Source organism: Gracilinanus agilis, chromosome 3 (assembly GCF_016433145.1).
Source record: "Gracilinanus agilis isolate LMUSP501 chromosome 3, AgileGrace, whole genome shotgun sequence".
In the NCBI taxonomy this organism is placed as follows: domain Eukaryota; kingdom Metazoa; phylum Chordata; class Mammalia; order Didelphimorphia; family Didelphidae; genus Gracilinanus; species Gracilinanus agilis.
Window position 1 is genome coordinate 81,985,137 of NC_058132.1, and position 27,828 is coordinate 82,012,964.

The window sequence follows — 27,828 nt, forward strand, 5'->3', positions numbered from 1 at the left end:
CAGTTAATAGGAATGGATTTTAGAGGAAAAGACACTAACTCCTTACAAGTCCATAAGACATTGTGTTTAGCTTTCCCTAGAAAATGACCCAGGAACAAAATTACCAAAATTAGCCTTTTGTATTCCTGCCATTTACCCTTTTCCCCATTATACTAATTTTCTTAAGAACACCAAAAAACCCTCAAAACTTAATATAAACTAAGAGAGCAACCATGAGAATTTTGTGTTGTCTGTGTTTTAACTTACAAGAATGATCTATGCCATAAAGTATGCACTTAATAAACTGGGGAAAAAAAAATCAGGTTTTCATAAATAATTCTTTATAGGAGAGCACATATTGAGTTATATAACTGACAGAAGGGTAGAAATAAGATCCTGCTATATCTATTTGTTATTTAAAAAAATTTAAAAACATAACAGTCACAAAATCATGTTCTAATTAGAAAATATAATCTTCAAGATTTTTCCCAAACAATGTTATCTCTCATGTGTATGCTAAGAGCAACAAGATTCCATGCCAGATATAGCTATGGAGATAACTGTTCAATGATTGCTAAGTATCATCATTAAGAGAGGCATCAAATAGGGTGACATGCTCACCAAAGGTATTCACCTGAGTCATGGAAGATATCCTGAGTGAAGTCAAAATAGAAAGAGGTATTGAGATTCTCCAGATATTCCTGTTTATAGATGACACTGTATTGATCACACTGAGCTCCTGCTACAGAGCCTTCTCAAAGAAACCCATTATCACTCAAAGGAGATCAGCTTAGCCATCCACACTTAAAAAACAAAGTGGATGAAGAATCTAGTGCCTAGATTATGATATGCAGTTGGATGGACAACTCATTGGGTTATATCATCAGTACGTCTATTTTGAACAGGACACTATAAATGGATAGTGAATTGGACCTAGAATGGAATAGGAAGGAGGAGGTTGGGCTGGACAGCATTTGGGAAATGACATAGCATTTTTAATGATGCTTAGCTGCTCACTGTATCTTTTGAATACATTGGTTCTCCTTGTAATGCTATATAGCTTTAGATCATGGAACATCATGATCACAAAAGGATCACATTTGCAGGTGACCTTGAGGGCAATGGAAAGATAAATGGTATAATAAGAGTGAGGGATAATAGATATAGAGCCGAAATGTTGTACAACTGTCCATAAAATAATAAATAAACCAAAACAAAGCCTTTAGCATAATGAGTCTATAAATATAAAGCAGAAAGATATTGACATGAGTTACATAGGATAAATACATAGGAGGGTTGTGATATATACAGTTGAATCGAATGTCCATATGGATCCAATGAAGTACTGAAGTATATAAAGTATTGTTTAACAGTAATGAGATCACTTCCTTCACTTTGTCCAAAAATTTAAAAATCATTAACTGAAAATCTAAAGCATTTGTAGTACAATAACCAGAACATGGTGTAGAAACAATGAAGGCATATGCCAGATTACTGCAAGTTAATTTCTGAAAATGATCAAGTCCATTTGTAAATCCAATATTTTAAGAATGTTGATAAACTTTTAAGAACTAGAAAGAAGGAACTCATAAAGCCAATAATGTTCACAGCTTCATAGACACGTTCTGCCTTTGTGTTCTACTTTGTATGAGCATTTAAATTCAGAATAAAAAAACTAAAATTTAAAGAGGAACTCACAGCAGCAATTGAAGGTTTTTTCCCATCACCAGCAGGTGGATGAGTGACATCAGCTCCCAAAAAGATCACTGGTTGTTGGAACACAGAAGGTCTTTAAGATAAAAAAAAAAAAAAAAAAGGGTGTGTATATGTGTGTATGTGTATTCATTCATCTATTTTAGGCTACTACTAATGGGTTATAAGTTGATTAGTTACAGATTTGTCTATGTGCAATGGGGGAAAACCCAAACACATAGGAAGACCACACAAATGAAAATGACTGTGAACAGTATACCATATAGGCCTGTTCTACTGAAAATTTTAATTGGTTTAATTCATAATATTTTTTAAATGTTACATTAAGTCAAATCAGTGTTCTGTCTGACAAGGGTAATTAGGAGAAGCATTATAGCTACCCTTAACGACACTGACAAAAGGCTAGAAAATTGCTCCAAATATTCCCAACTTCCCTAATATAAGATTATAATATAAGATATAAGATTTACCAACTGATCTAAATATCATTTGAATTTTTTTGTAGTTTCACTATTTACTACTTCTTGAGGAAATGTTACAAATCACTTCATCCAATTTACCTCCTTCTTTACATTTCAGGAAACTGTTGCCCAAAGAAGGGTGATTTGCTTAAAGTCACATGGCTAATAAGAGCACGGAGCCACATCTTCTGGCTTCTAGTCTAGTACCTATATATATTCCACCTTTCTCCTCCCCATCCCAGGTTCTCTTTAGCTATTCTCAAACTAAGGCCTAAGGGTTTTAAAAATTCAAACAATCCTAGGATTTCTTAAAATACAACTGTGTCCACCATATCCATATCTTATGATTTTATACATTAGACCTATTCAAGATTTGGTTTGTTCCACTATCTACACAAAGCCTTCTTGATTTCCCCAACTGCTAGAGCCCTCACTCTCTTTTATCTTGTATTTAGTTACCATGTTTTTCTTCCATTGCATATACACATTCACACACAAATAGTCCATGTCTCCTCATGTTAGAATATTAATTCTAGATTAACATATTATATATGTATCATATAATAATTATATGATTGAATAGAATAATAGAATATTAATTTCTTTAGAGCAGGAATACTTCCTTTTTTTGGGTCTCTGTATACAACACCAAGCACAGGACTTAGCACTTAGAAGGCATATGAGAAATGCCTGGGGCAGTTAGATGGTATAGTAGAAAGAGTGCCAAGACTGGAGTCCGGAAGACCAAAGATCAAATTTGGTCACAGACACTTACTAGCTATATGACCCTGGGCAAGTCACTTATCCTCTGTTTGCCTCAGTTCCCTCATCTGTAAATTGAGCTGGAGAAGGAAATGGCAAACCACTCTTGTATCTTTGCCAAGAAAACCCTAAATTAGATCAAAAAGAGTTGGAACCGACTGAAGTGACTGAACAATAACAAAGAAATAAACGCCCGTTGCCAGGTGATCTTCTGCACTTTTGTCCTTTGCTTTCTTGCTTCCATGCCTTAGTTCTGGTCTCTCTGCCTGGAAGGCCTACTAAAATATTACTTGTCCTTTTAACTTAAAAACCCAACTTGAATGCTACCTCACTTCCAATTTGCTTAGTTATCCCTTACTTATACCCTACACACCACAGTTAGGAATGATTTCAATTCAGAGACCTCACCAAATGCTTAACTTATGTAGATGTTAAATTCCTCCAAAAGATTCTAAGCTCCAAGAAGGCAGGAACCATCTTATTAATCTCTACTGGCTTAATGGTAAAAATGATAGTAAATTTAGAAAATCATTTCAGGAGTATTTTTTTAAACCTTGAAACTATAATCCTAAAGAAGATTTCCATAGCACTTTTATGTAATCATCCCTTGAAGTAGGTAATGCAAATATTATCCACATTTTTACCAATAAGGAATAGGAGATTAAGATTAAATGTCTAGTCCAAGATCACATAGATATACAGTGTCAATATGAATCAAATCTCCTAACTCCAAATACAGCTTTTCCCACTATCCCATTCTTTCTATCTAAAAGATTGGATTTAAATTGTATATTTTTAAAGTGCAGAGAACTGTGGATATGCCATTATTTTCATATGGCACTTATAACACAGACATGTAGACTTTGCTACATGAAAAATGCTTTTTGAGGAAGACAATTATTCTTCCAAAGTAGAACACAAAAGTTTTTCTAAGAATTTATGGCTAGATACTAAGCTGCAAGAGTTCTCATTTGATATTCAAAATCATATTTTTGCATGTAAATGTTCAAAAGGATTTTGATAAAAACCATTTGATAAAGCCTTAGATATTACAATGGACAAATTAATCTCTTTATTAATAGGGATACTTGCAGAACTAAATGTTCTCTGCTTCTCCCTAAAACTATCTTCTGATAGGTCATAGTAATGCAAAACAAGTGGGGTAATTTGCAGAATGATATTATTAGGTTTCCTTACCTTTGATGAGGTACAAGGATATTATTGATTCCTCCTAGTTTAACATTAATCTTTAGGCACAGGTTTGAGAGGGTCTGAGGAGAAGTTTTTATAACATTCTTGACTTGAACACACTGAGTAGCCATTCCCAAAAGTGTGTCTCCTACTCTCTTCACTTCCGCTGCAGAGCAAAGACATATATTTCATTAGAGAAAAAAATCTTGAAATCAAGCTGGCTATATACTTTTATCACATCACAGTTTTACTTAAATTTAAAACAAAATGACAGGAGGCAGTCAGGTGACTCAGTGGATTGAGAGCCAGGCCAAGAGAGAGAGGTCCTGGATTCAAATCCTAACTGTGTGACCCTGGGCAAGTCACTCAATCCCCATTGCCTAGCCCTTATTCTTCTGTCTTGGAATCCATATACAGTATTGGTTCTAAGATGGAAAATAAGGGTGAAAAAAAAAAGACAGATTGATTTTAGGACTGTTTCTAGCTCTTAGTTATATTTAAAGAAAAAAAAAACCTAAAGAACAGTCAGTCAACAAAATTTATTAAAAACCTACAATGTGCCCAAGCATTATGCTAAGTGCTGGGATACAAAGACAGACAAAAGAAAGTTCCTGCTCCCAATCAAATAGAGAGATGATATGCAGACAACTATGTACAAACAAGTTATATACAAGATAAATAAGAAATTAACAGGGAGAAGGTAGTAGAATTAAGGTGTGGTGGGTGGTTTGGAAAAGCTTCCTGGAGAAGGTAGCCTGAAGGAAGCCAGGAAGTAGAGAGAAGGGAAGGAATTCCATAAATAGCACATGGACAGTGAAAATGCTTAGGAGAGGGAGTTGTCTTGTGAAAGGAACAGCAAAGAGATTGGTATCACCAGACCTCAGAGTACCTGGCAGGGTGTAAGGAGACTGGAAAGCTGAGGGAGAGACCAGGTTAAATTACAAAACTGAATAAAAACATAGTATTAAATTAACTTCTTACCATATACAGGTGTCTTTCCGGGTAGGATAACAATGATGAGCTGCAGTCCTGAGTAGGTGTTCTTGAGATGCCGGAACATAGGCTCCACACTGTCTGCACCCTGTGCATATTTACAAAAACAAGGCTGGCCCTGGATGGGCATCCCTGCATCCTTGGAAATCTTACGGAGCTGGTCTGTGAAACCCCTTCAGAGAAGAATCTTTGAATGTATTAACTTTCAACAACATGATGTACTAAGTAAGACAGCAATGCATAAGATGGAGAGTGAAGTGAATCAGACCACCATGAGCTCAGTAAGAAAAGTTAGAGTAGGTAACCATCTGAAAAAGAAGATGACTAGCAAAATCCTGGCTTTAAAGGAATACAGGGGGCAGGGACAGCTAGGTAGCCCAGTGGATTGAGTGAGGCCTAGAGTTGGGAGGTCCTAGGTTCAAATCTGGCCTCAGACACTTCCTAGTTGTATGACCCTGGGAGAGCCACTTAACTCCCATTGCCTAGCTCTTACCACTCTTCTGCCTTGGAACTGATACACAGTATTGATTCTAAGACGGAAGGTACATTAATCTCTAAGCCCAATGAGGTAAGATGCACTTTAATCCATTTCAAAAGAACATGGAGAATCTCTGATGGAAAACAGAATTAAGTGCTTAGATTAAAATAAATGTATATACATGTTAAAACCAGTGGAAATGTGCATTGGCTATGGGGGTGGGGTGAAGAACATGAATCATGTAACCATGGATAACTTTTCTAAAAAAAAAAATATTTTAATAAAAAAAATGTGTATACACTGGGGTTTTAAATCAGTTGAACCAAAACAAAAAAGTTCCCAAATCAAAGACTTTGTCCTTCCTTAAATAAGAGTTAATAATAATGACTAGGAAGCAGAAGATGGGTTTAAAAAAAATACCCCAAAACCTTATTTTTGTTCTAATGAATAACTCTGAACAATTTTAATTTTTTAAAAAAAAAAAGGAAGGTGAACCTGAGTGGTAGTTATAAAGTCAAATAGGTAAGATTTCCCTTTAAGCCAAGAGATACAAAGAAAGCCACAGTAAAAATTCACTGAAAATATTGAAAAAAATTGGAGGTATTTTCTCTCACTAATTTTGACTGACACTGGCTATCCAAGAAATACTTTAAGACAGTGATTCCCAAAGTGGGTGCCACCTCCCCCTGGTGGGTGCTGCAGCGATCCAGGGAGGGTGGTGATGGCCACAGGTGCATTTATCTTTCCTATTAATTGCTATTAAAATTTAAAAAAAAATTAATTTCCAGGGGGTTAAGTAATATTTTTTCTGGAAAGGGGGTGGTAGGCCAAAAAAGTTTGGGAACCACTGCTTTAAGAGATCAAACATTTAAGTCTTTAAGATCTGCCGGTCAATCAAAACAAATAAGAACATAACTCATTTCAAAGAGTAATCAGATTAGTATACATTAATCAAGTGCATTCAGTACTGAGAAAACAAGGCAAAACTGGTAAATGTAGCTAGGGATTTTAAAATCAAATTAAGACCAAAAGGTTTTACAAAAGTCACATGTCTTACTTTAATATTTCTTCTCGGCACTGCCTCTGAGTTGCAAAACAAGCTATAGCCCACATTTTGATCTCAACACCTGTGTGGAACTGTTTCCCTCTCATGTCCCATACTCCATGGCTTGGAGTTGCTACTGTTCGATTCTAAAAAAGATAAGATAAGATAAATTTGTACTGAAGTCAAAGGGTGGCAAGAACATCTATGAACTATTTCAATGATGCACCATTTGATGAAAACAGATGCTTTTTCACCTTACATCAAGAAAAGGTTGGTTTCTCTTTTTAACCTCATAGTCTGACCCTAAATAGAAAATAGAGCCATAGAAAAATGATCTAAATGAAAACTATTAAGAATTTTGTTTTAAAATGATTTACTATCACTTTAAACAAAGAGGAGCGGGGAAAAGACTTAAAATGCCAGCCCAGCTCAGCTGTCCTTCTGTTCCACCCTTGAAAAATGGAATATGTGTGAAGAAGAGACAAGCGAGGGCTTTTACCCGTCCTCCGTACTGCAGCATAGGAGCTGGGAGTACACGTCCCGTTACATGGGCCATTTCATCTCGAACTTTAAACTGAAACTCCTGAACAAATGGGTCAGCATCATAATTTGCACTTCTCACCTAAAGACAGAAGAAAAATTTGAAATTGTTAAGAAAAGATGGATTTAATTACTTGGTATTTAGAAATTAGCTATTCTTCATTATGTTAAGCCTGTGCTTTCAGTTTTGTTTTGCTAATGGAACCATAAATGTCAAGGATCAAACAATTTTCACAAAGTTTTACAATAGGAGATACTAATATTGATCAATATGTCAAATTTACAGTTAAGTTTTCTCACATCAAATATGGCCATTAAATTTTTATAATGAGGGGCAGCTGGGTAGCTCAGTGGAATGGGAGCCAGGCCTAGAGATGGGAGGTCTTAGGTTCAAATCTGACCTCAGACATTTCCCAGCTGTGTGACCCTGGGCAAGTCACTTGACCCCCATTGCCTACCCTTATCACTCTTCTGCCTTGGAGCCAATACACATTATTGACTCCAAGACGGAAGGTGAGGGTTATAAAAATTTTTTTTTCATAATGCTTCTTTTCTTAATAATTTGAAAGATACATCTCCAAAAGATGTAACTGAAAATGTTGACAGAACAATGGCTCCATACCACCAGTTCTTTAATGACTCATACTGGGTTAAATTTTCTGTTTTTATGGTACATAAAAATGCAAGCTATGAATTATATGCACAAATTTCTACACATTGATGTTTTCAGACAAGTCATGACATCTTACTGCAATCATAGAAAATCAAAGATAATGACAATTACAGTCTAGTATGAAGCCATACCTTCACACCTATACCATTAACTAAGTATTCTTAAAAACAAGTTATTAACTGCTCTCATGGTAAGAGAAAAATAAAATTAGAAAATCAAACTAGCTTGACAAATCTATAAAAATAAAAACTGAGGAAGAGATTATTTAATAAAAGTTCTTGGGAAAACTGTTTGGCAACTTGGTCAAAAATAGACTTAAATCCTTATGTTTAAACTACTTACTTTAAGTAAATTCTAACTAGATGAAAGACTAAAAATTTTTTTAAAAATGGAAATGGAATATAGTATCTCAATTGTGGAGAAGGGATTTCCTATTTCTAGTTAACAAAAACAAGGAAAAAGAGATATAATCAGCTACATTAAAATTAAATGTACAAAGTAATATAGCTATTGCAACAAATACAGTTCTGTACAATAGTTGCAATAAAAAAGGCAGATTGGGAATCTTTAATAAACAGGACACATAAAAAGTTAAGATAAAAAATATATGAAGGAATTCTTTAAAAAATACATATATTTTTTAATATACAAATTATTAAAGAAACACAAAGCAAAATGGTAGTAACCATTTATAAACATTCACTCTCACAACCATGAAAGAGCAAATTAAATCAAATCTAAAATATCTGTATCTTATTAGTGAAAAAAATGTTTAAAACTCAATGTTGCCAGGGGTGTGGTAGGTAGATCAATTCACTGATGTAATTTAAAAACTTGCAGAATCTTTCTGGACAACAATCTGACAGCAAAGTAAAAGTTGCGAAATAATAACATTTGCCCTAATAATTACATTTTTGGGAAGATATCCTGAAAATATCTCTTTATTTTTGATATCTGTTGAGATTTTCACAGCAATAATGCACATAACTGAAAACTGAGAGAGTATCTTTAATGTTCAATAGGGAATGGCTAGAGCCTGTCTCTTTGAATTACATCATATTCTTTTTCATTATGAAGATTTAACAGAACAGGAATAATAGGGATTCTATTAAAGGCACCACTAACTATCCTTCTAATTATTCACCTTTGCAACATCAACACTCTTCTTTACTCCTTCCTTTTACTCACTCTACATATTCAATTGCTAAATCTTATAGTCTCTAGGGTATGTTTCTTTTACCTACATCTTCTCTATTCCCTCAGCCTCAATCCCAATTCAGGCCTAATCAACTCTTGCCTTCAACAGTCTCAACTTTTATCTCTGTGCTACTATTTTATCCATTCACTAATCCATTCTCCATGACTACTGCCAAAATGAAATTTCTAAAGCCAAAGTTTGACCCTGTTATACTTTTAAAGCTCTTAAAGTTTCTAAATGCCTGTTTGGTATTTAAAGTCATTCACTAGAGTCAGAACCAAGACAGTGATGTAGATGCAGCAACTCAGGCTATCTCTCCTAACATTCTCCTCCAAATGATTTTAAAATAATGTGTCAAATCAAATTCTAGAGCAGGAAAAACCAACAAAAATGAGATATTTTCCCATTTCAAGACAATTTAAAAGATAGGCAAGGAAGATATGTGACACTGGGAAAAGGGTCAGCCTGGATTACATATGGTGCAGCAATAGCAGTGGTGGCCCTTGGAGGCAAGGTCTCAGCTCAGAGATAGTAAGGGAGTTGGGCAACTAGGCAGAAAGAGTTTACAGGAGGTCCTGATCTAGATCTGGTTATAGGACCCTGTTGGGCTGTCTATATGCAGTTCTAGGTTGCAGGGTAGGATGATATAGTAGCACTTTTGGTTGCAGGGGAACAAGGGTCGTTAGCAAAGACCAGAGTGCAGACCAGAAGAACAATGGCCACAGCTCTCCTTGGATCATACCACCATGGAAGCATAAAAAATGTCCAATCCTTCAGAAGTACCTGTGAAGATATGAGTGCAAAAACACCTGAAGCTTGGGACACTGCATCCTTACTCTCAGGTGAGCTGAGCCAAAATTCAACATAAAATTAAAAGTAAAGAAAATATGCTGGGGAAAAAAATGAGAAAACAATAAAAAAAGAGAATCTGACCATAAAATGCTACTATGGTGTCAGGTAAGATAACTCAGAAAAGGAGAACATAAAAACAGCCATAAGCAAAACCTAAAAGACAAGTGCCAATTGGATATAAGTTCAACAAGAATTCCTGGAAGAGTTAAAGAGAGAATGCTAAAGGAAAAATTATGAAAAGAAATGAAAGTAATGAAAGAAAATTATGAAAAGAGGATAACTTGGTGAAGGAGGCATTAAAAGTACTTATAAAAACAACTTTAAAAACAGAATTATTCAAATGGATAAAAAGGTACAAAAGTTCACTGAAGAAAATCATTCCTTAAAAATTAGAATTGAGAAAGTATGAAAAGATAGAAGAAAATGGTAAATATCCCATTGGAAAAATGATCTGGGAAATAAATCAAAGAGAGGTAATTTAAGAATTATAGGACTATATGAAAGGCATGATTAAAAACCCAACTCTATAACCGATCCATATTTCAAGAAATTATCAAGGAAACTGTCTCAGTATCTTAAAACCAGAAGGCAAAACAGAAATTGAAAGAATTCACTGATCACCTCTTGAAAGGATACCCCAAAATGAAAATTCCCAGGAACATTATAGACAAATTTCAGCTCTATCAAGGTAAAAAAGATAATACTGCAAAAACAGACAGAAAGAAGCCATTCAGCTACTATAGAGCCTTGTTGGCGAAGGTGTGGCACGCATGCCTTAGTGGCACAGAGGGGACTGCTCCATTCTACCTCTCCATAGCTCCTGAAGACATCTTTTGCATGCCCCACCCCTCTGTCTAGCACCTAATGAAAGCAGTTCTTCCCTCCACTATTTGGGGTAATGTGGGGGGTTCACAGGCAGTTTGAAATTGCTGTTTGGGTACATGATCTCAAAAATGTTTGCCAACGCTGCTAGCACTATAGTCAGGGTCACACGAGATTTAGCAACTTTCATACTAAAGGACTGGAGAGTTTAGAAAATGATATTCTGGAAGGCAAAGGAGCTAGGATTACAACCAAGAATAATCTACCCAGCCTCCCACCACCCCAATAATATAATCCTTCAAGGGATAAAATGAAAGGGATTTAATGAAATAAAGGATTTTCAGGCAATCTTGATGAAAAGACCAGAGCTGAATAGAAAACCTGACATTCAAACTAAAGACTCAAAGGAAACATAAAAAGGGAAATATTAAAAAGAAATCATAATAAGGTTAAACTATTTATGTACCTATATGGAAATATATGAGTAATCCCTAAGAACATTATCATTATTAGGGTAGTCAGAAGGAGTCTACATAAAGGGCATGGGTGTGAACTGATTATGTTGAAATGATTTCTTAAAAAAAACTGAGGGATGCATAGAGAAAGTGGGAAATATAGATGAAAAATGGAGAAAATATACCACATAAAAGAAGAGTTTTATAGTGGAAGTGAAAATGGAAAGGGAGGAAGGATGATGGGGAAGAAATGAAGGATAATTCCTGAACTTCACTCTCATCAGAATTGGTTCAATGAGGGAAAATTACTCTCGTATTCTTTCTCCTTTCCTTTCTCTCTCTCTCATTTAGGAATAGAAATCTATTTTATTCAATAGGAAGTAGAAGGGCAAGGGGGACAAGAAAAAGGGACAAGGTGATTAAAAAAAGAGGGAGGTTAAAGGAAGCAGTAGTTAGAATAACAGAGTTTTGAAGAGGGACAAGGTAAAATGAAAGAAAGAAGGATAAATACAGTCATAACTATAAATGTGAATGGGATGAACTTATCCAGTAAAATAGAGGTAGATAGCAGAATAGATTAGAAACCAGAATAATATTTGTTTATAAGACACACACTTGAAACATTAAGACATACACAGAGTTAAAATAAGGGGACGGAGCAGAATTTGTTACTTTTAGCCAAGGTAAAAAAGGTAGGAGGAACAATCATTATTTTGGACAAAGCAAAAATAAAAATACACTTAATTAATAGAGATAATCATGGGGGCAGCTGAGTGGCTCAGTGGATTGAGAGCCAGGCCTAGAGATAGGAGGTCCTAGATTCAAATCTGACCTCAGACACTTCCTAGCTATGTGATCCTGGGCAAGTCACTTAACCCTCATCGCCTAGCCCTTACCACACTTTCACTTTGGAACCAATACATAGTATTGATTATAAGATAGAAGGTAAGGGTTAATAAAAAAGAGAGATAATCAGGAAAAATGCATTTTGCTAAAAAGTACCATGGACAATGAAGTAATATCAATACTAAATATCTGTGTTTACCAAATGGCAAAGCATCCAAATTCTTAAAGGGAAACTTAAATGAGTTATAGGAGGAAATAAACAGTAAAACTGTACTAATGGAGATCTCAACTTTCCTTTCTTTCTTTCTTTTTTTTTTTTTAATTTTAAACCCTTAACTTCTGTGTATTGACTTATAGGTGGAAGAGTGGTAAGGGTAGGCAATGGGGGTCAAGTGACTTGCCCAGGGTCACACAGCTGGGAAGTGTCTGAGGCCGGATTTGAACCTAGGACCTCCTGTCTCTAGGCCTGGCTCTCAATCCACTGAGCTACCCAGCTGCCCCCTTCAACTTTCCTTTCTTAAAACACAATAAATCTAACCATAAAACAAGTAACAAAGGATGTAAAGGAGGTGAACAAAATTTTAGAAAAGTTAGTTATGACTGACTACTAGAGAGAACTGAATAGTAATACAAAGGAGTAAATCTTTTTATGTGTTGTACATGACACTTTCACAAAACTGATGCAGAAAAGCAAAAATATTAAATCCACTCTTATTGGGCCATAATGCAATAAACACTACCTTCAATAAAGGATCTTGGAAGCAAAGATGAAAAATTAATTGGAAACTAAATAATCTAATCCTAAAGAACAAATCATATAAACAACAAATAACTTCATTAAAGAGAATGAAAACAATGAGACAATATACCAAAATTTATGGGATGCTGCTGAAGCAGTTCCTAGCTAAAAAATTATATCTCTAAATGTTTACATCAATAAAAAAGAGAAAGAGCAGATGGATGAATGCATGCAATTAAAAAAACTTGAAAAAGAACAAATTTAAAATCCCTAATTAAACAATGAAATAGAAATAATGAAAATCAAAGATTAATAAAATTGAAAGTTAAAATCAACAAAATAGATAAACTATTGGTTAATTTGATTTAAAAAATGAAAATGAAATTAAATATAATGAAAAAGGTGAATGAAACACCAACAATGATGAAATTAAAGCAATCACTAAGAATGTTTTGTCCAATTATATTCCAATAAATCTGACAATCTAAGTTATATGGATGACTTACAAAAATAGAAATCACTCTGATTAACAGATGAAAAAATAACCCTATCGGCCTCAGACACTTCCAGCTGTGTGACCCTGGGCAAGTCACTTGACCCCCATTGCCTACCCTTACCAATCTTCCACCTATATATCAATACACAGAAGTTAAAGGTTTAAAATTAAAAAAAAAAAATAACCCAATGTCAGAAAAAAGAAACTGATCCAGCCACAAATGAGCTCCCTAAAAAAAAATCCCTAGGATTAGAGGTGTTTACGAGTGAATTTTACCAAACATATAAAGGATAATTAATTCTAGTACTACCATAAACTATTTGGAAAAAATGTAAAGGAGTCCTAAGAAATTCCTGCTATGACACAAATATTATTCTGTCTAAACCAGAAAGAAAAAAAAAAACCAGGGAAAGAAAATTATAAATCAATTTCCCTAATGAACATTGATGCAAAAATTTTATTTGTATGATCATGAAAAACACAATTCCATATTGATCACTGTTGTAAGAGCACACACATACAAAACCAAAACCCCCAAATAAGACCATAAAAATACTGATATGAAAAGATAGTATGCTTTGATCTATGTCCATCCAACTCCAACAGTTCTTTCTCTGGAGGTGAATAGCATTCCCTGTCATAAGCATTTTAGGATTACTCCAGATCACTGCATTGCTGAGATTAGCCAAGTTTTTATTGATCACCATACAATGAGGCAAAAATCTTAAATAAAACTATTACCCAATTGATAAATGGTTGAAGCATATAAAGAGTTTTCAGAAGAAGAAATTAAAACTTATATATCATCAAATGAAAAAATGTTCTAAATCACCACTAGAAAAAATGCAAATCTATAAAAATATGCAAAAATACTCATAAGGAAATTACAACAATGTTATCACAAAGATCACAGAGTATAACCAGGTAGTGTTTATGTCAGAAATGCAGGGCTGGTTCAATATTAGGAAAACTACAGACATTAACTGGGCAGCTAGGTGGCATAGTAGATAGAATGCCAGTCAGGAAGATCAGAATTCAAATCCATCTTTGGACAAACTTATGAGCTGTATGACCCTGGGCAAGTCACTTAACTATCTGTCTCAGTTTCCTCATCTATAAAATAAACTGGAGAAGGAAATGGCAAATCACTCCAATATCTTTGCTATGAAAACCTCAAATGTAGTCATGAAAAGTCAGACACAACTAAAATAGCTGAACAAATAAGCAAAATAGACAATAATCTATTATAGACAAAATCAATAATAAAGTTAACAAAAAATCAAATGATTACCACAATAAATGCAGAAAAAACTTCTGAGAAAATACAACACTCATTAAAGATAAAAAATACCAGAAAACACACAAATAAATAGAGCTTTTCTATCTAAAACTACGATCAAGTATTCTCTTTAATCAGGATAAACTAGAAGCCTTCTCAATAAGATCAGGAGTGAAGCAAGGATATCTATTATCAGTGCTATTTATCCAATATTGTACAAGAAATGTTAGCTATAGCAATAAAAGAAAAATACATTGAAGGAATTAGAATAGGCAATGAAGAAATAAAATTATCACTCTTTGTAGAACATCTGATGATATAACTTAGAACAGCATTGGTGAACCTTTTAGAGAACACATGCCCAAACTGCACCTTTACGCTGCCTGTAAGCCCCCTACATTAACCCAGAAAGCAGAGGGAGGAAGTGCTCGCATTGATCTGCTGGACAGAGGAGTGAGGCATGTAAAAAATGTTCTCAGGCATGGTGGAAAGGGGGAACGGAGCAGCCCCCTCTGGCACACTTGGGCACATCTTTGTCAACACAGATTTAGAAGATCCTGGAGATCCATTAAAAGCTAGCTAAAATAATCAACAATTTTAGCAAAGCTGGGGAAATAAAATAAACCCACATAAATCATCATCATTTTTATATATTACCAACAATTCTAACAGGAAGAGAGAAAAATCTACTTAAAACAGTTATAGACAATATAAAATTGCCAAGAAAAACCCAGGAACTACATGAACACAGTTACAAAATACTTTTTTATACAAATAAAATAGATATAAACAACTGGAGAAATATTAATTGCTAATGAGTAGGCTGAGCCAATATAATAAAATGCCAATTCTACCTAAATTAAATGGCATACCAATCAAACCAAGCTAGAGAGCTAGAAAAATAACAAAATTCATCTGGTGGAACAGAAAGTCAAGAATATCAAAGGAATCAATGAAAAAAAATGTGAAGGAAGGTGGTCCACCAGTACCAAATTTCAAACTATATTACAGAATGGTAATCAGCAAAACAATTTGGTACTGGCTAAGAAACAGTGGTGGATCAGAGGAATAGATTAGGTATGCAATACATAGTTGTGTATAATGGGGCAGCTAGGTTGAACAATCGATAAGGTGTCTTATCAAGAAGTCAGGAAGACTCATCTCAGATACTTACTAGTTATGTGACCCTGGGCAAATCACTTAACTCTGTCTGCTTCAGTTGACTCATCTGTCAAGTGAACTGGAGAAGGAAATGGCAAACTATTCTTTCTTTGCCAAGAAAGGGGGTCATAAAAAGTCACACACAGCTAAAATGACTCAACAAAACAAGGTAATTAATGACCATAAGTAATCTAGTGTTTGATAAACCCAAAGATCCAAGATTTATCAGTAAGAATTCACTATTTGACAAAAATTGCTGGGAAAACTGGAAAATAGTTTTTCAAAACCAGGTAAACATCTACATTCCACAGTTTATAACAAGATAAGGTGAAAATGGGAACATGATTTAAACATAAAGGGTGATTATCATAAGCAAATTAAGAACATTAAAATTTTTATTTGTTAGATTTATTTATGAGGGAAGAATTATGATCAAATAAGAGACAGAGAAGATCATGGGAAATAAATGAAGAATTTTGATAACATGAAATTAAAAAGATTTTGCACAAATAAAAACAACAGTCAAGATTAGAAGGAAAGCAAGAAATTGGGAAACATTTCTGTAGCAAGTTTTTCTGATAAAGGCCTTATTTCCTAAATATATACGGAATATATATATGGAATGATGCCAAATTTCTAAAAATAATAATTATTACCCAACTGAAAAATGGTTGACACATGAACATTTTTCAGAAGAAGAAATCAAAGCTATCTATTAACAAATTAAAAAAGGCTCTAAATCAATACTGATTAGAAAAATGCAAAATAAGGCAAATTGGAGGCACTACTTCATGCATATCAGATTGACTAACATGATAGAAAAGGATAATTGAGACACTAATGGACTGCTGGTAGAGTTAGGAACTGGTCCAACTATTCGAGATGACAATTTGGAATTTGACTCAGTAATATCATTTCTAGGTCTGTAGCCCAAAGAAATTTAAAAAAAATGGAAAAGGACCCATATGTTCAAAAATATTTAGAGCAGCTCTTTTCGTTGTGGCCAAGAATTGAAAACTGAGGGGATGCTAATCAATTCAGGAATGGCTGAACAAATTCTGGTAAATAATTGTGATGGAATACTATTGTCTTATAAGAAATGATGAACAAGATGGTTTCAGAAAAACCTGGGAAGACATATGAACTTGTGCAAAATCAAGTGAACAGAACCAGGAGCACATTGTATATAATAACAGTAATGTAGTAAGGATAATCAACTATGAAAGACTTATTAAGTACTCGGATCAAGACAGTGATCTACAATAATTCCTCATGATGGAAAGTGCTATTCACCTCTAGAGTAAAAGGTCTGAATGCAGCCTTTTTTTCCCCAACTTTATATTTCTTGTCTTTTTTTTGGCAACATGGTTAATTTGGAAATATGTTTTGAACGATTTCATATGTATAATTCACTGAAAGGAATTTGGAAATAAAAATCTAAAAAAAACAAAAAACCCTGATAAATATAAATAATTAAAAATAAATAAATTCACATTTAGATTCTGACCTATGTTTCCAGGCTTGTTACCTTTTCTTCTTCACATATCCTATGACCCTGTCACACTAGCCAATTTGCTATTCACTTGAAATGACATATCGTCTCCCATTTTAGTGACTTTGCACAGACTATCCCCCATGCATAGAATGCACTATATCTTAAATTTCTACTCTGTAAGGCTGAAGCACTGTGGTACAATCAAACATAACGGACTTCTCTACTAGCAGCAATGCAAGAATCCAGGGCAAGGCTAAGGGATTTATGAGACAGAAAACAAGCCACATCCAGAGGAAGAACTGTGGGAGGAGAAATACAGAAGAAAAACAACTGCTTGAACACATGGGCTGATGGGGATATTATTGGAGATGAAGACACTAAACGAGAACTCTAGTCCAACTATCAATAATATGGAATTAGGTCTTAATCGATGATATGTGTAAAGCCCAGTGGAATTGTGCATTGGCTAAGAGGGATTAGGAGGGTTTGGGGCGAGGGAAAGAACATGAAACATGTAAATATGGGAAAATATTCAAAATAAAAATAAAAATATAATTGAAAAAAATTTCTACTATGTAGAATTCATTTCCTTTAAGACTCAACTAAAGTACCATCTCCTACCTGTTTTTCCCTGTGACTAGGGGGCCCTTCTTTTTTTTTTTTTTAAAAACCCTTGTACTTCGGTGTATTGTCTCATAGGTGGAAGAGTGGTAAGGGTGGGCAATGGGGGTCAAGTGACTTGCCCAGGGTCACACAGCTGGGAAGTGGCTGAGGTCGGGTTTGAACCTAGGACCTCCTGTCTCTAGGCCTGACTCTCACTCCACTGAGCTACCCAGCTGCCCATAGGGGGCCCTTCTAATCAGAAATTACTTTGCATATATTGTGTTCCCATTGCATTCTCTAAATAAAATGCAGCTCTCTGAGAGCACAGATGGTTTCATTTTTGCTGCCACATTTCCATTACCTAGCCGTAGTGCCTGACTCAATAAATGTTTGCTTACGGTTTCCAGAGCTGAACTGGAGACTGGATTCTAGTACTCATAAAGGCAAAGGAAAAGCTATATAGAAGCTACTGAGAAAGTAAGGTGAGGCAAACTAAAAAATTTGTTGGGACTTGCACTGAGGAATAAGATTTCTCTAGTGATGTGCCGTGACTTCCATCAGTTTTTGAATAATTAATTAAAAAAAAACTAACCAATCTGCTAATTTCCTCTTGTCTGTCGGGAGCAGATCTTGCTGTTGCTTTGATCATGGTGGATGTCTGATTGTCTGTCAGCTTCTTAATGCACCGTTGTCCTGCTACAATATTACAGACCTAAAATGAGAAAAAAAGATGACATTCTAGACATCACTTAAGATAAAGCCCCCAAAATAAATAAATAAACCTATTCCTTACATAATTTTGTGTGATAAATCTACTTCCACTAACCTCTACTGAAATATCTAGGTGGTATGGGGGATAATGCTAATGTGGAAGTCTAGAGTCAGGAAGACTTCAGTTCAAATATGACTTCTGACACTAGTTGAATTACCTGGGCAAATCACTTAACCTTTGTTTGCCTAAATCTTCTCAGCTGTGAAATGGGGATAATAGTCCTTACATCCCACTTAATAAATGCATATTCCTCCCTTCTAAAACAAACTAACAAACTTTTGAAAGTACCAGAGATTTTTTCCATTTCTACACCGGGAAAGTTTGTGGAATTTATATATATTTTAAAATTAGGATTATTAGAAGGAAGAGATAGGAAGATTGTGTAAAAAATTTGAACATATAACAGATATCGGAGGGATCATAAGATACATTATAAGCACTTTTATATTCTCTAACAGTTCCCAGTGTGCATCTAGGTGGTATAATAAATAGACTGCTAGATTTGAAATCAGGAAGAGTTACCTTCCTGGGTTCAAAACCAGCCTCAGACACTTATGAGCTGTGTGACCCTGGACAACTCACTTAACTCTGTTTGCCTCAGTTTTCTCATCTGTAAAATAACCTGTAGAAAGAAATGGCAAGCCACTCTAGTGTCTTTGCCAAGAAAACCTCAAATGGGATCACCAAGAGTCAGACATGAATGAAAAATGAATATACCACAAAAAACGATTCCCAAAATTATGAATTATAACCCATGACAAGCAGCTTTAATTACTTCCAGAGGCAGATAAGTATGCTTCTGCTCCTGTCCCACTTGTAGACAGGGAAGGTGAGGATACTTCAGTTGGAGGTTGTACTTCTCTCTGAAATATTGTGCTACTGTCCTTTCTACAGTTTGGCCATTTTCTAACTGTAAAGGAAAGCTGTAAATGAGAGGAAGATTTTTATAAATATCATAGAAAGTAAGATCATCAACTGTAATCCTATTAAGAATGAGGGAAGCTCCCATTCTACTTAGTGCTAAAACATTTCATACATATTCTCTGTCCACTTACAAATACCAGCTTCTCTTACGTTTGATGACTGGCGGGTCTTCTTGTTACATTACAAACACGATATTTCCGCCTCATTGTTCCACAATGAGTCACTTCAACCTTCAGACCTGTACCCAATAAAAAAACTGAGATGACAAACTGTTGCATGTAAAATACATATGCAATTTAACATAAAATAGACAAGTCTGTATACTACCACAAGAGTTAAAAGTTACTTCTGAATACATAAAAATATTTAGAGGGCTAAATGGCAGTATAATATTATTAATCCACAAGTTCCTAATTCTTATCATATCCAATGCAGTACCCTCAAAGGCTCTATAGTAGTGGTTCCCAAACTTTTTTGGCCCACTGCCCCTTTTCCAGAAAAAATATTACTTAGCGCCCCCTGGAAATTATGAAACTATTTATTGAACTCAGAATAGAATGTAATACAAAAAAAAGTGTGGCCATCACTGCCCTCCCGGATCGCTGCAGCACCCACCAGGGGGCAGTAGTGCCCACTTTGGGAATCACTGCTCTATACTTAAAAAATTAAACTACTATAAATTCAATAACCCCTAGAAGTCATTTGGGACAAAGATCAACAAACACCTATTGGTCATAAAATCCAGGTGTTTGGAAGAGAAACTGTGCGGGTGTAAATAATTTCAAAATGACTGTGTTCTACCCTTTGAAAACATAGAATGTTTGATAAGTGTGATTTACTAACATACTGTCAAAAGGCACTTTAATAAACCAGTGGAAGGAAGTGCTAAACAATTTTATTGAGCAAGAGGTGAATAACAGGACCTCTGGACAGAAACTGAGCTACTTTCCTTCTGGTTACTGGGGGTGAAGAATAACTCACTTATAAATGTTTCCTAGGCTTCCTCAAAGATTTTACTTTTTTAGTGATAAACTTCTTAAAGACATGTTTGAAAACTATTAACTGAATCAATAAGGAGACAGAAAGTTTTACTAATAACTCTCTGAGGTGACCCTTACCTCAGATTTATTTAAATTAACCAGAACTCAGGTTATTTTTATGTAGAATAATAAAAGCTAAGAAAATGAAATATAGTGAGAAAGTTTCTAAAAATTACATGCTAAAGATATATTATATAATAAGGTGTTAAAGTGGGGAAAATATTTCAAATAAAACTTCTAAAAGGAATGCATCGCTGAATCATTTGAATAAATTGTGATTGGTTTCCCCTCTGGATGGGACAGTTATTTTCATTAATAAATTTCTGCAAACATCCTAAGTAAGTCTAAAACTACTATTTTTATTGCATAGATAGCTGACAATGCTTACTAAATTATTACTTAATATTAATAGAAATATATGAAAAAAATTCGGCTGGAAGCAAATTAATACCAAGGAAAATCAGAGTTTGTGCTTCTATTTTATACATGGCACACTTTGTACCAATATGCCTGTCACAGGGTTCTTTTTGGAAATAGGCTGAAAATGAAGTGTATATTCCATTCAAAATGTATAGCACTGAAGACTAAAATTTTGAATTTGCTTGAATTTCAAATGTTGGTATATAAACACAGTATGTTTTTATTATTTCTTTTAAATTGTCTTTCTGATATTGAGGAGGGAAGAAAAAACTCAAACTGCCAATGAAAAGTACTTAAGTGCCATTATTTGGAAGAGATACTATCAGTCAGTCACTAACCCCTATTTTCCCCAAACATAAGACATAAGGTAAATATTTAAATGATTATTAAAAGGGTATAAAAAACTGAGTTTTAAAAATGTGTCTAAATATTTCAGTGCCCAGTTCCCTCCCCACCACCTCCACCCAACCAAAATGTTTGGCTGGCTTTAATCAAATATTTAACCTATAAACTTGGCTTTACCTTTACTATAACATCAACTTTATAATGATTTCTAGTGATTTTTCAGTCATTTCTTTGGGCCCCTGAGCAGATGAAGTTAAGCTTGATTCCATGCTCTTCGGGCAGCAGCTGAATCCTTGTTCTGTACATCTTGTATTTTCTGTGACAGAGCGGTGATATGAGTTGATTGCATAGTTACCGCAAAGTAATGTATGTGATTTTATGATATTGAGGTGGTAACTAAGCAGCAACTCCATTGGAAACTATGGCATTTAGATGGTAACGTATTAATGATCCTGCACTATTTCCTGGAAAATGCAAACTGTGCCGTTAATGCTAATCACATAAAGGAAATGGCATAATAGCAAGATAAAATAAAGGTTTCTTGTTGCAGCATTTGAGCAGCACTTCTTAATATATAATTAAAATGCTTATTTTCAAAGCAGGAGAAATTTCACTTCTAATGTTGCCTTACAATGATTTCCTCTTGGAGTGACAGGCACAGTATTAATGTCTGTTGAGGAAGAAGGAGACATTACTTCTCAGTACTATTTATGTACTTTGGACATTCTAAAACATTTATAGTGGACAGCTTGAATGGTCTTACCCAGTGACAGGCAAACTTTTTAAAGAGGGGGTCAAAGGAAAGGAAATGCTCATCTGTCAGTCTGTTTCTAAGGCAACTCTTTGGAAGTTTCATTGTAGTGTATCCTACTCATAGTATTCAATAGATTAGGAATAATGTGTGTGGCTGGATAGAACACTTCAGGGGCCCACATCTGGCCTGCAGTTTGCCCATCACTGGTCTTACCCATTGAACCAAAATTCACATTCACCAAGAACAATTTTTAAAAACATAAATGTATCTGTTCTTGGGCACAGGCATTTTGTAAATGTATTATCAGTTATAAAAAATGGAAGGGGTGCCATTTAGGTAATGGGAAAATTAATTTGTCCAGTATCACTATTCCAAGTAACTATACAAGTTTTTGCCACAAAGCTAAAACTGTTAAGATTTCAATGAATTAGTAGCCAACTATGAAACCAACTATAAATACCCTTAGTTTGCACTGCTCCAGGACAACATATGTGAAACAAGACTGATCAGCTCCACATTCCAAATGGTTTTAAATTAGCAGGAAGTAGAGAGGACCTTACTGAAGTAATGTTTGACAGTCTACATCACATCATTTCACAGAAACTTAAGAAAGTCACCATGGAAGATTAAATACTCCAACTTTGAAAATCAAACATACCTGGAAGATAAACTTCCTGCTTTAAGGGCACAGCAAAAGCTAGATCCCACCAGCACCTTAACTTCTTCAGCTGGGGTAGGTTTAGTATCCAGTCAAAACACTGGTTGGCACAAATTTTATTTTACATAATAATGTATCATACTTGTTTGAAAAAAACAACACCACTGAATATTTTCATTACTTGCTATTTAATTCCTTGCTGATGAAGTAAAATAAAGCCTTACTCAACAAAGATGCTATAGATATTAATGCACATGACAGTTATGGGGATATTCTTACTGGTGATGTGTGAACCATGAAAAACTACTTGGATAATGAAACAAAATGTCAAAGAAAGCTGTAATTATCACTCCATTTTTGGTCAATATATAAAAGCTATTCTGGAGGAAGACATCCATGTCTACTCACCCTTTATCTCTTTGGTGAATTTTACCCGATGAGAATCAGTCAGAGGTCTTGGCTGTTCATCAATATTATGAATGTCAAGGACTTCACACATGAACTGAATTACAGGTTGTGCTTTGTAGAAGGCAGTGGCAGAAACTAGGAGAAAAGCAATTTTGAAGAATCATGAGATCTTCTTTTATACTTTATAATCTCCCAAATTACTCTTGATTAGAGAAATACATATTAAAACAACTTTGAGGTACCACCTCATATCTATCATATTGTTCTATGTTACAATAAAGGAAAATGATAAATGTTAAGAGAGGATGTGGCAAAATTGGGACACAAATGCATTGTTGGTAGAGTTGGGAACTGATGCAACCATTCTGGAAGGCAATTTGAAAAGGGCTATAAAACTCTGTATACTCTTTGATCCTGTAATGCCACTACTATCCTAAAGAGATCAAAAAGAGGGGAAAGGATCTATTTGGACAAAAATATTCATAGCAGATCTTTTGGTAGTGGCAAAGAATTGGAAATTGAGGGAATGTTTATCAAATTGGGGAACAGCTGAACAGATTGTGGCATATGATGATGATGGAATACTACTGTGTTATAAGAAATGATGAGCAGGATGACTTCAGAAAAAGCTGGAAAGACCTATATGAACTGATGCCTCGAAAACCAGATCATATCTAGTAAAAGCCATACTATACAATGACTGTGAAAGACTTACCTATTCTCAGCAATACAATGATCTAGGAGCATTCTGAAGGACTTACCACAAAGAATGCTATCCACCTCCAGGGAAAGAATGCAGATCAAAGCATACTATTTTTCACTTCAGTTTGCGTTTTTATTTTGGGCTTTTAGTTTCATACAAATATTCTCTTACAATCGTGATCAATATGGAAATGTTTTACATGATAAGACATGTATATAACCCAGATCAAATTGCTTATCATCTCAAGGAGTAGGGAGGGAATGGAGACAACTTGGATTTTATAATTTTGGAAAACATTATGTTGAAAATCATTATATGTAATTTGGAAAATGAAATATTCATATATTTAAAAAAATTTTAAAGCATCAAGAAATCTCTTAAAATCTATAATCTTCACCTTTGGACAGAGTTCAAATGCTACTTAGAATAAATCTTTTTTATAAGATTCTTTTCAGTCCAAAATCATTTTAGTGAAAGTGATATACAGAATTACTTTGTCCAATTTCATTGTACAGGTAAGGAAACTTGAGACCTGAAAAGGTTGAATGACTTATGAAAGATCACATGGTGTGATACTGGAAATTTGGGGTCCAGTGATCCTGAGGTCTCTGGTCTAAACTTCTTGTGGACATTTAAGAGTCTTCAAAACTACATTTCCCATGATTCCTCCTGTGTAATACAGGTGGACAGGAAGTGTGATTACGTAAACAAAGGTATAAAGACTCAGGACGGAATATGTACTGCCTCTTTTTCCTGGTAAAGCAAGCCAGAGGTGGAAGGTATGGCGTGGCATTTGAACTAGTTCTTATCAGGCACATGGCTTTAATTATCAATATGACTGTCAATAAAACCCTAATATTTTGAAATATATCCTTCTATATTAATTTTATTTGGTACAATGGGAAGCAAGTGGTAAAACTGGAACTCAAACATAGGCTGTGTGGTTCTTAACCCAGAACTCCTTCAATGATGCTATACTAATTTTAAAAGTGACGGGTAAACTTATATGAATAGTATTGCATTAATTATTAATATTATAGATAATAAAAATCTAGAAGTAGATTTTTTCTTCTTTTCTTTTTTAAAAATTTTCTTTAGAATATTTTCCCATGGTTACATGATTCACAATCCCACCCCCTGCTTTCTCCTCCCCCTGCCCAAAGGCGACAAGCACTTCCACTGGATTATATATGTATCATTGTTCAAAACCTATTTCCATGTTATTCATATTTGCAGTAGAGTGATTCTTTAATATCAAAATCCTAATCATATCCCTATTGCACTACATGCTTAATCATATATTTTTCTAATGCATTTCTGGTTCCATAGTTCTTTCTCTGGATGTAGATAGCATTCTTTCTCCTAAATTCTGCTGGATTGTCCTGGGACATTGCATTGCTACTGGTAGAAAAGTCCATTACACTTGATTGCGCCATAATGTATCAGTCTATGTACAATGTTCTCCTGGTTCTACTCCTTACGATTTGCATCAATTTCTGGAGGTCATTCCAGTTCACATGGAATTCCTTCACTTCTTTATTCCTTTCAGCACAATAGTATTCCATCACCATCAGATACCACAATTTGTTCAGCCATTCCCCAATCGATGGACACCCCCTTGTATTCTAATTTTTTTGCTACCACAAAGAGAGCAGCTATGAATATTTTTGTATAAGTCTTTTTCCTTATTATCTCTTTGGGGTACAAACCCAGCAGTGGTATGGCTAGATCAAAGGGCAGACATTCATTTAAAGCCCTTTGTGGATAAGTAGATTTTTCTAAGAAAGATGACAAGATTTTTTTACTTTCCACTTTCTTTTTCCACCTCAGAGAAATAGAAAAATTCTAGTCAATTAAAGTTTATTATTTATTATTATTATACATACCATTTGTCATCATCAAGGTCAAAGAGTATGTTTTTACATATAAATGAAGAAAATATGTAAAGAGTTGAGGGAAAAGTCAAGAAATATAGGATATCTTAGTCTTCCTGCCAGGACAATTAAAACATGGTACAGATTAGATCTGATGCAATTCTCTTAGTCCTACTGATTACATTAAGCTTTTCTATTCAATATTTCTCCTTCTGGCTTGTTTCTAGAGTAGGTCATTGTTCAGTAGCTTCTCCATAGGAGGGCAGAAGTGTTACACCTAAAATCACTTTTCTATTCATAAAAAATTCTTATAGAGATCAAGGAAGAATTAAAATAAATAACTAAAGTGAAGTTTTCAAGAAGTAAAATTCACATCTTTTAAATGTTCTATCTTTTCTTTACTTATTGGCTAGGACAATCAATTAGTAACTCCTACTACATTCTAAGCACTAGAGTTAAGGAGACAGAGCTAGTTAGCACAGTGGATAGAATACCAGGCCTGAAGTCAAAAGGACCTGGGTTCAAATCTGGACTCAGACACTTCCTATCCTATCTTGGGCAAGTCACTTAACCCCAATTGCCTAGCCCTTGCTCTTCTGTCTTCGAATTGATGCTAAAACAGAAAGCAAAGACTTAAAAATAAATAACTAAAAAGGGAAGATGTCTTATTTCTACAGCCCCTTCCCTTCAACTAGCAATGCTTTGTTAAAAATAGACATTTAATGAAAGGTTGTCAAATGAATGCTTTCTTTGCCAAGTTAACAGACTATTAGAAAAGCAGATAGTTATGTAAGGTATATACAATAAATAAATCCTTCAGAAGAGGAATCATAGGTTTTTAAAAGTACTATCCTTTCCAATGTCACAGATTTATTTTATTCAGAAGTTTTAAGAATTGTGGGGGTGGGGGAGAAAAAAGAGAAAAAGACTTGCTTTTGAACATTTAGGGAATTCCTCACCATATCCCCCTCAACATTTATTATTTTCCTTTTTGGTCAGTTAGCCAATCTGGTAGGTGTGAGATAGAATCTCAAGAGTTATTATAATGTGCATTTCTCTAATCAGTAGTGAACATTTTTTTCACATGACTATGGATAGTTTTCCTCTGAGAACTGCTTGTTTATATCCTTTGACCATTTCTCAATTGGGGAATGTCTCAAACTCTTATAAATTTGACTTAACTCTATCTGAAAAATGAGGCTTTTGACTTTTTTTTTGACTATACTTGCTATAAATGTTTTTCCAAATGTGTTTTTTCCCCTTCTAATTTGGTTGCATTCATTTTATTTGTGTAAAACTTTTTAATGTGATCAAAATTATCTATTTCATTTTTAATGTTTTCTGTGACTTGTTTGGTCATAAATTCTTACCTTTTCCATAAGTCTGACAGGTAGACTTTTCCATATTCCTCTAATTTGTTTATGCTGTCTCCCTTTATTTCTAGATCAGGTATCCAGTTTGAATTTATCTTGATGTACATTGTGAGATGTTGGTCCATCTCACTCCTAAGGCCTAGTACCTAATTTCTGCCAGACTGCTTTCCAGTTTTCCCAGAAGTTTTGGTCAACTATGAGTTCTTTCCCAAAAAGTTTAGATCTTTGGATTTACTGAACACTAAATTGCTATGGACATTAACCGCCATGTGTTATCATTACCTAATCTATTCTATTGATCCACCACTCTATTTCTTGGCCAGTAGCAGTTTGTTTTGAAGATTTCTCCTTTATAGCTAGGTCTCTTTCATATTTTTTTCCCATTAATTCCTTTGATTTTCTTGGCCTTTTTTTCTTTCAGATGAACTTTGTTGTTAATTTTTTTAGTTCTATGAAATAATTTCTTGGCAGTTTGATTGGTATGATAAACTGATTTAGGCAGGCCTCCCAGTTATTTTCACTGTATTGGCTTGATCTATCCATGATCACATTCTTCCCCCTCCCCCACAATTGTTTAGGTCTGAATTTTGTGTGAAAAGTGTTTTTTTTTTTAATAATTTTTATTTTTTAGAAAAGTTATCACGGTTACATGATTCATGTTCTTACTTTCCCCTTCACCCCCCCACCTCCTCCCCCCACCTATAGACAATGTGCATTTCCACTGGTTTTAACATGTGTTATTGATCAAGACTTATTTCCAAATTGTTGATAGTTGC

General features: G+C 34.6%; 1 protein-coding gene across 1 annotated transcript in view; it reads right to left on the bottom strand.

Moving 5' to 3' along the window:
• Positions 1 to 27,828, bottom strand: part of LOC123241074 (protein argonaute-3) — a gene marked incomplete at its 5' end in the record, with an annotated part of 72,425 nt that overhangs the window by 10,030 nt on the left and 34,567 nt on the right. The window contains 9 exons of the mRNA XM_044668781.1: positions 1,678 to 1,768; positions 4,113 to 4,272; positions 5,088 to 5,272; positions 6,635 to 6,768; positions 7,122 to 7,244; positions 18,374 to 18,493; positions 19,329 to 19,476; positions 19,628 to 19,715; positions 23,103 to 23,237. Coding sequence (XP_044524716.1) covers positions 1,678 to 1,768; positions 4,113 to 4,272; positions 5,088 to 5,272; positions 6,635 to 6,768; positions 7,122 to 7,244; positions 18,374 to 18,493; positions 19,329 to 19,476; positions 19,628 to 19,715; positions 23,103 to 23,237 — 1,184 coding nt within the window. The remainder of the gene's footprint in view (positions 1 to 1,677; positions 1,769 to 4,112; positions 4,273 to 5,087; positions 5,273 to 6,634; positions 6,769 to 7,121; positions 7,245 to 18,373; positions 18,494 to 19,328; positions 19,477 to 19,627; positions 19,716 to 23,102; positions 23,238 to 27,828) is intronic.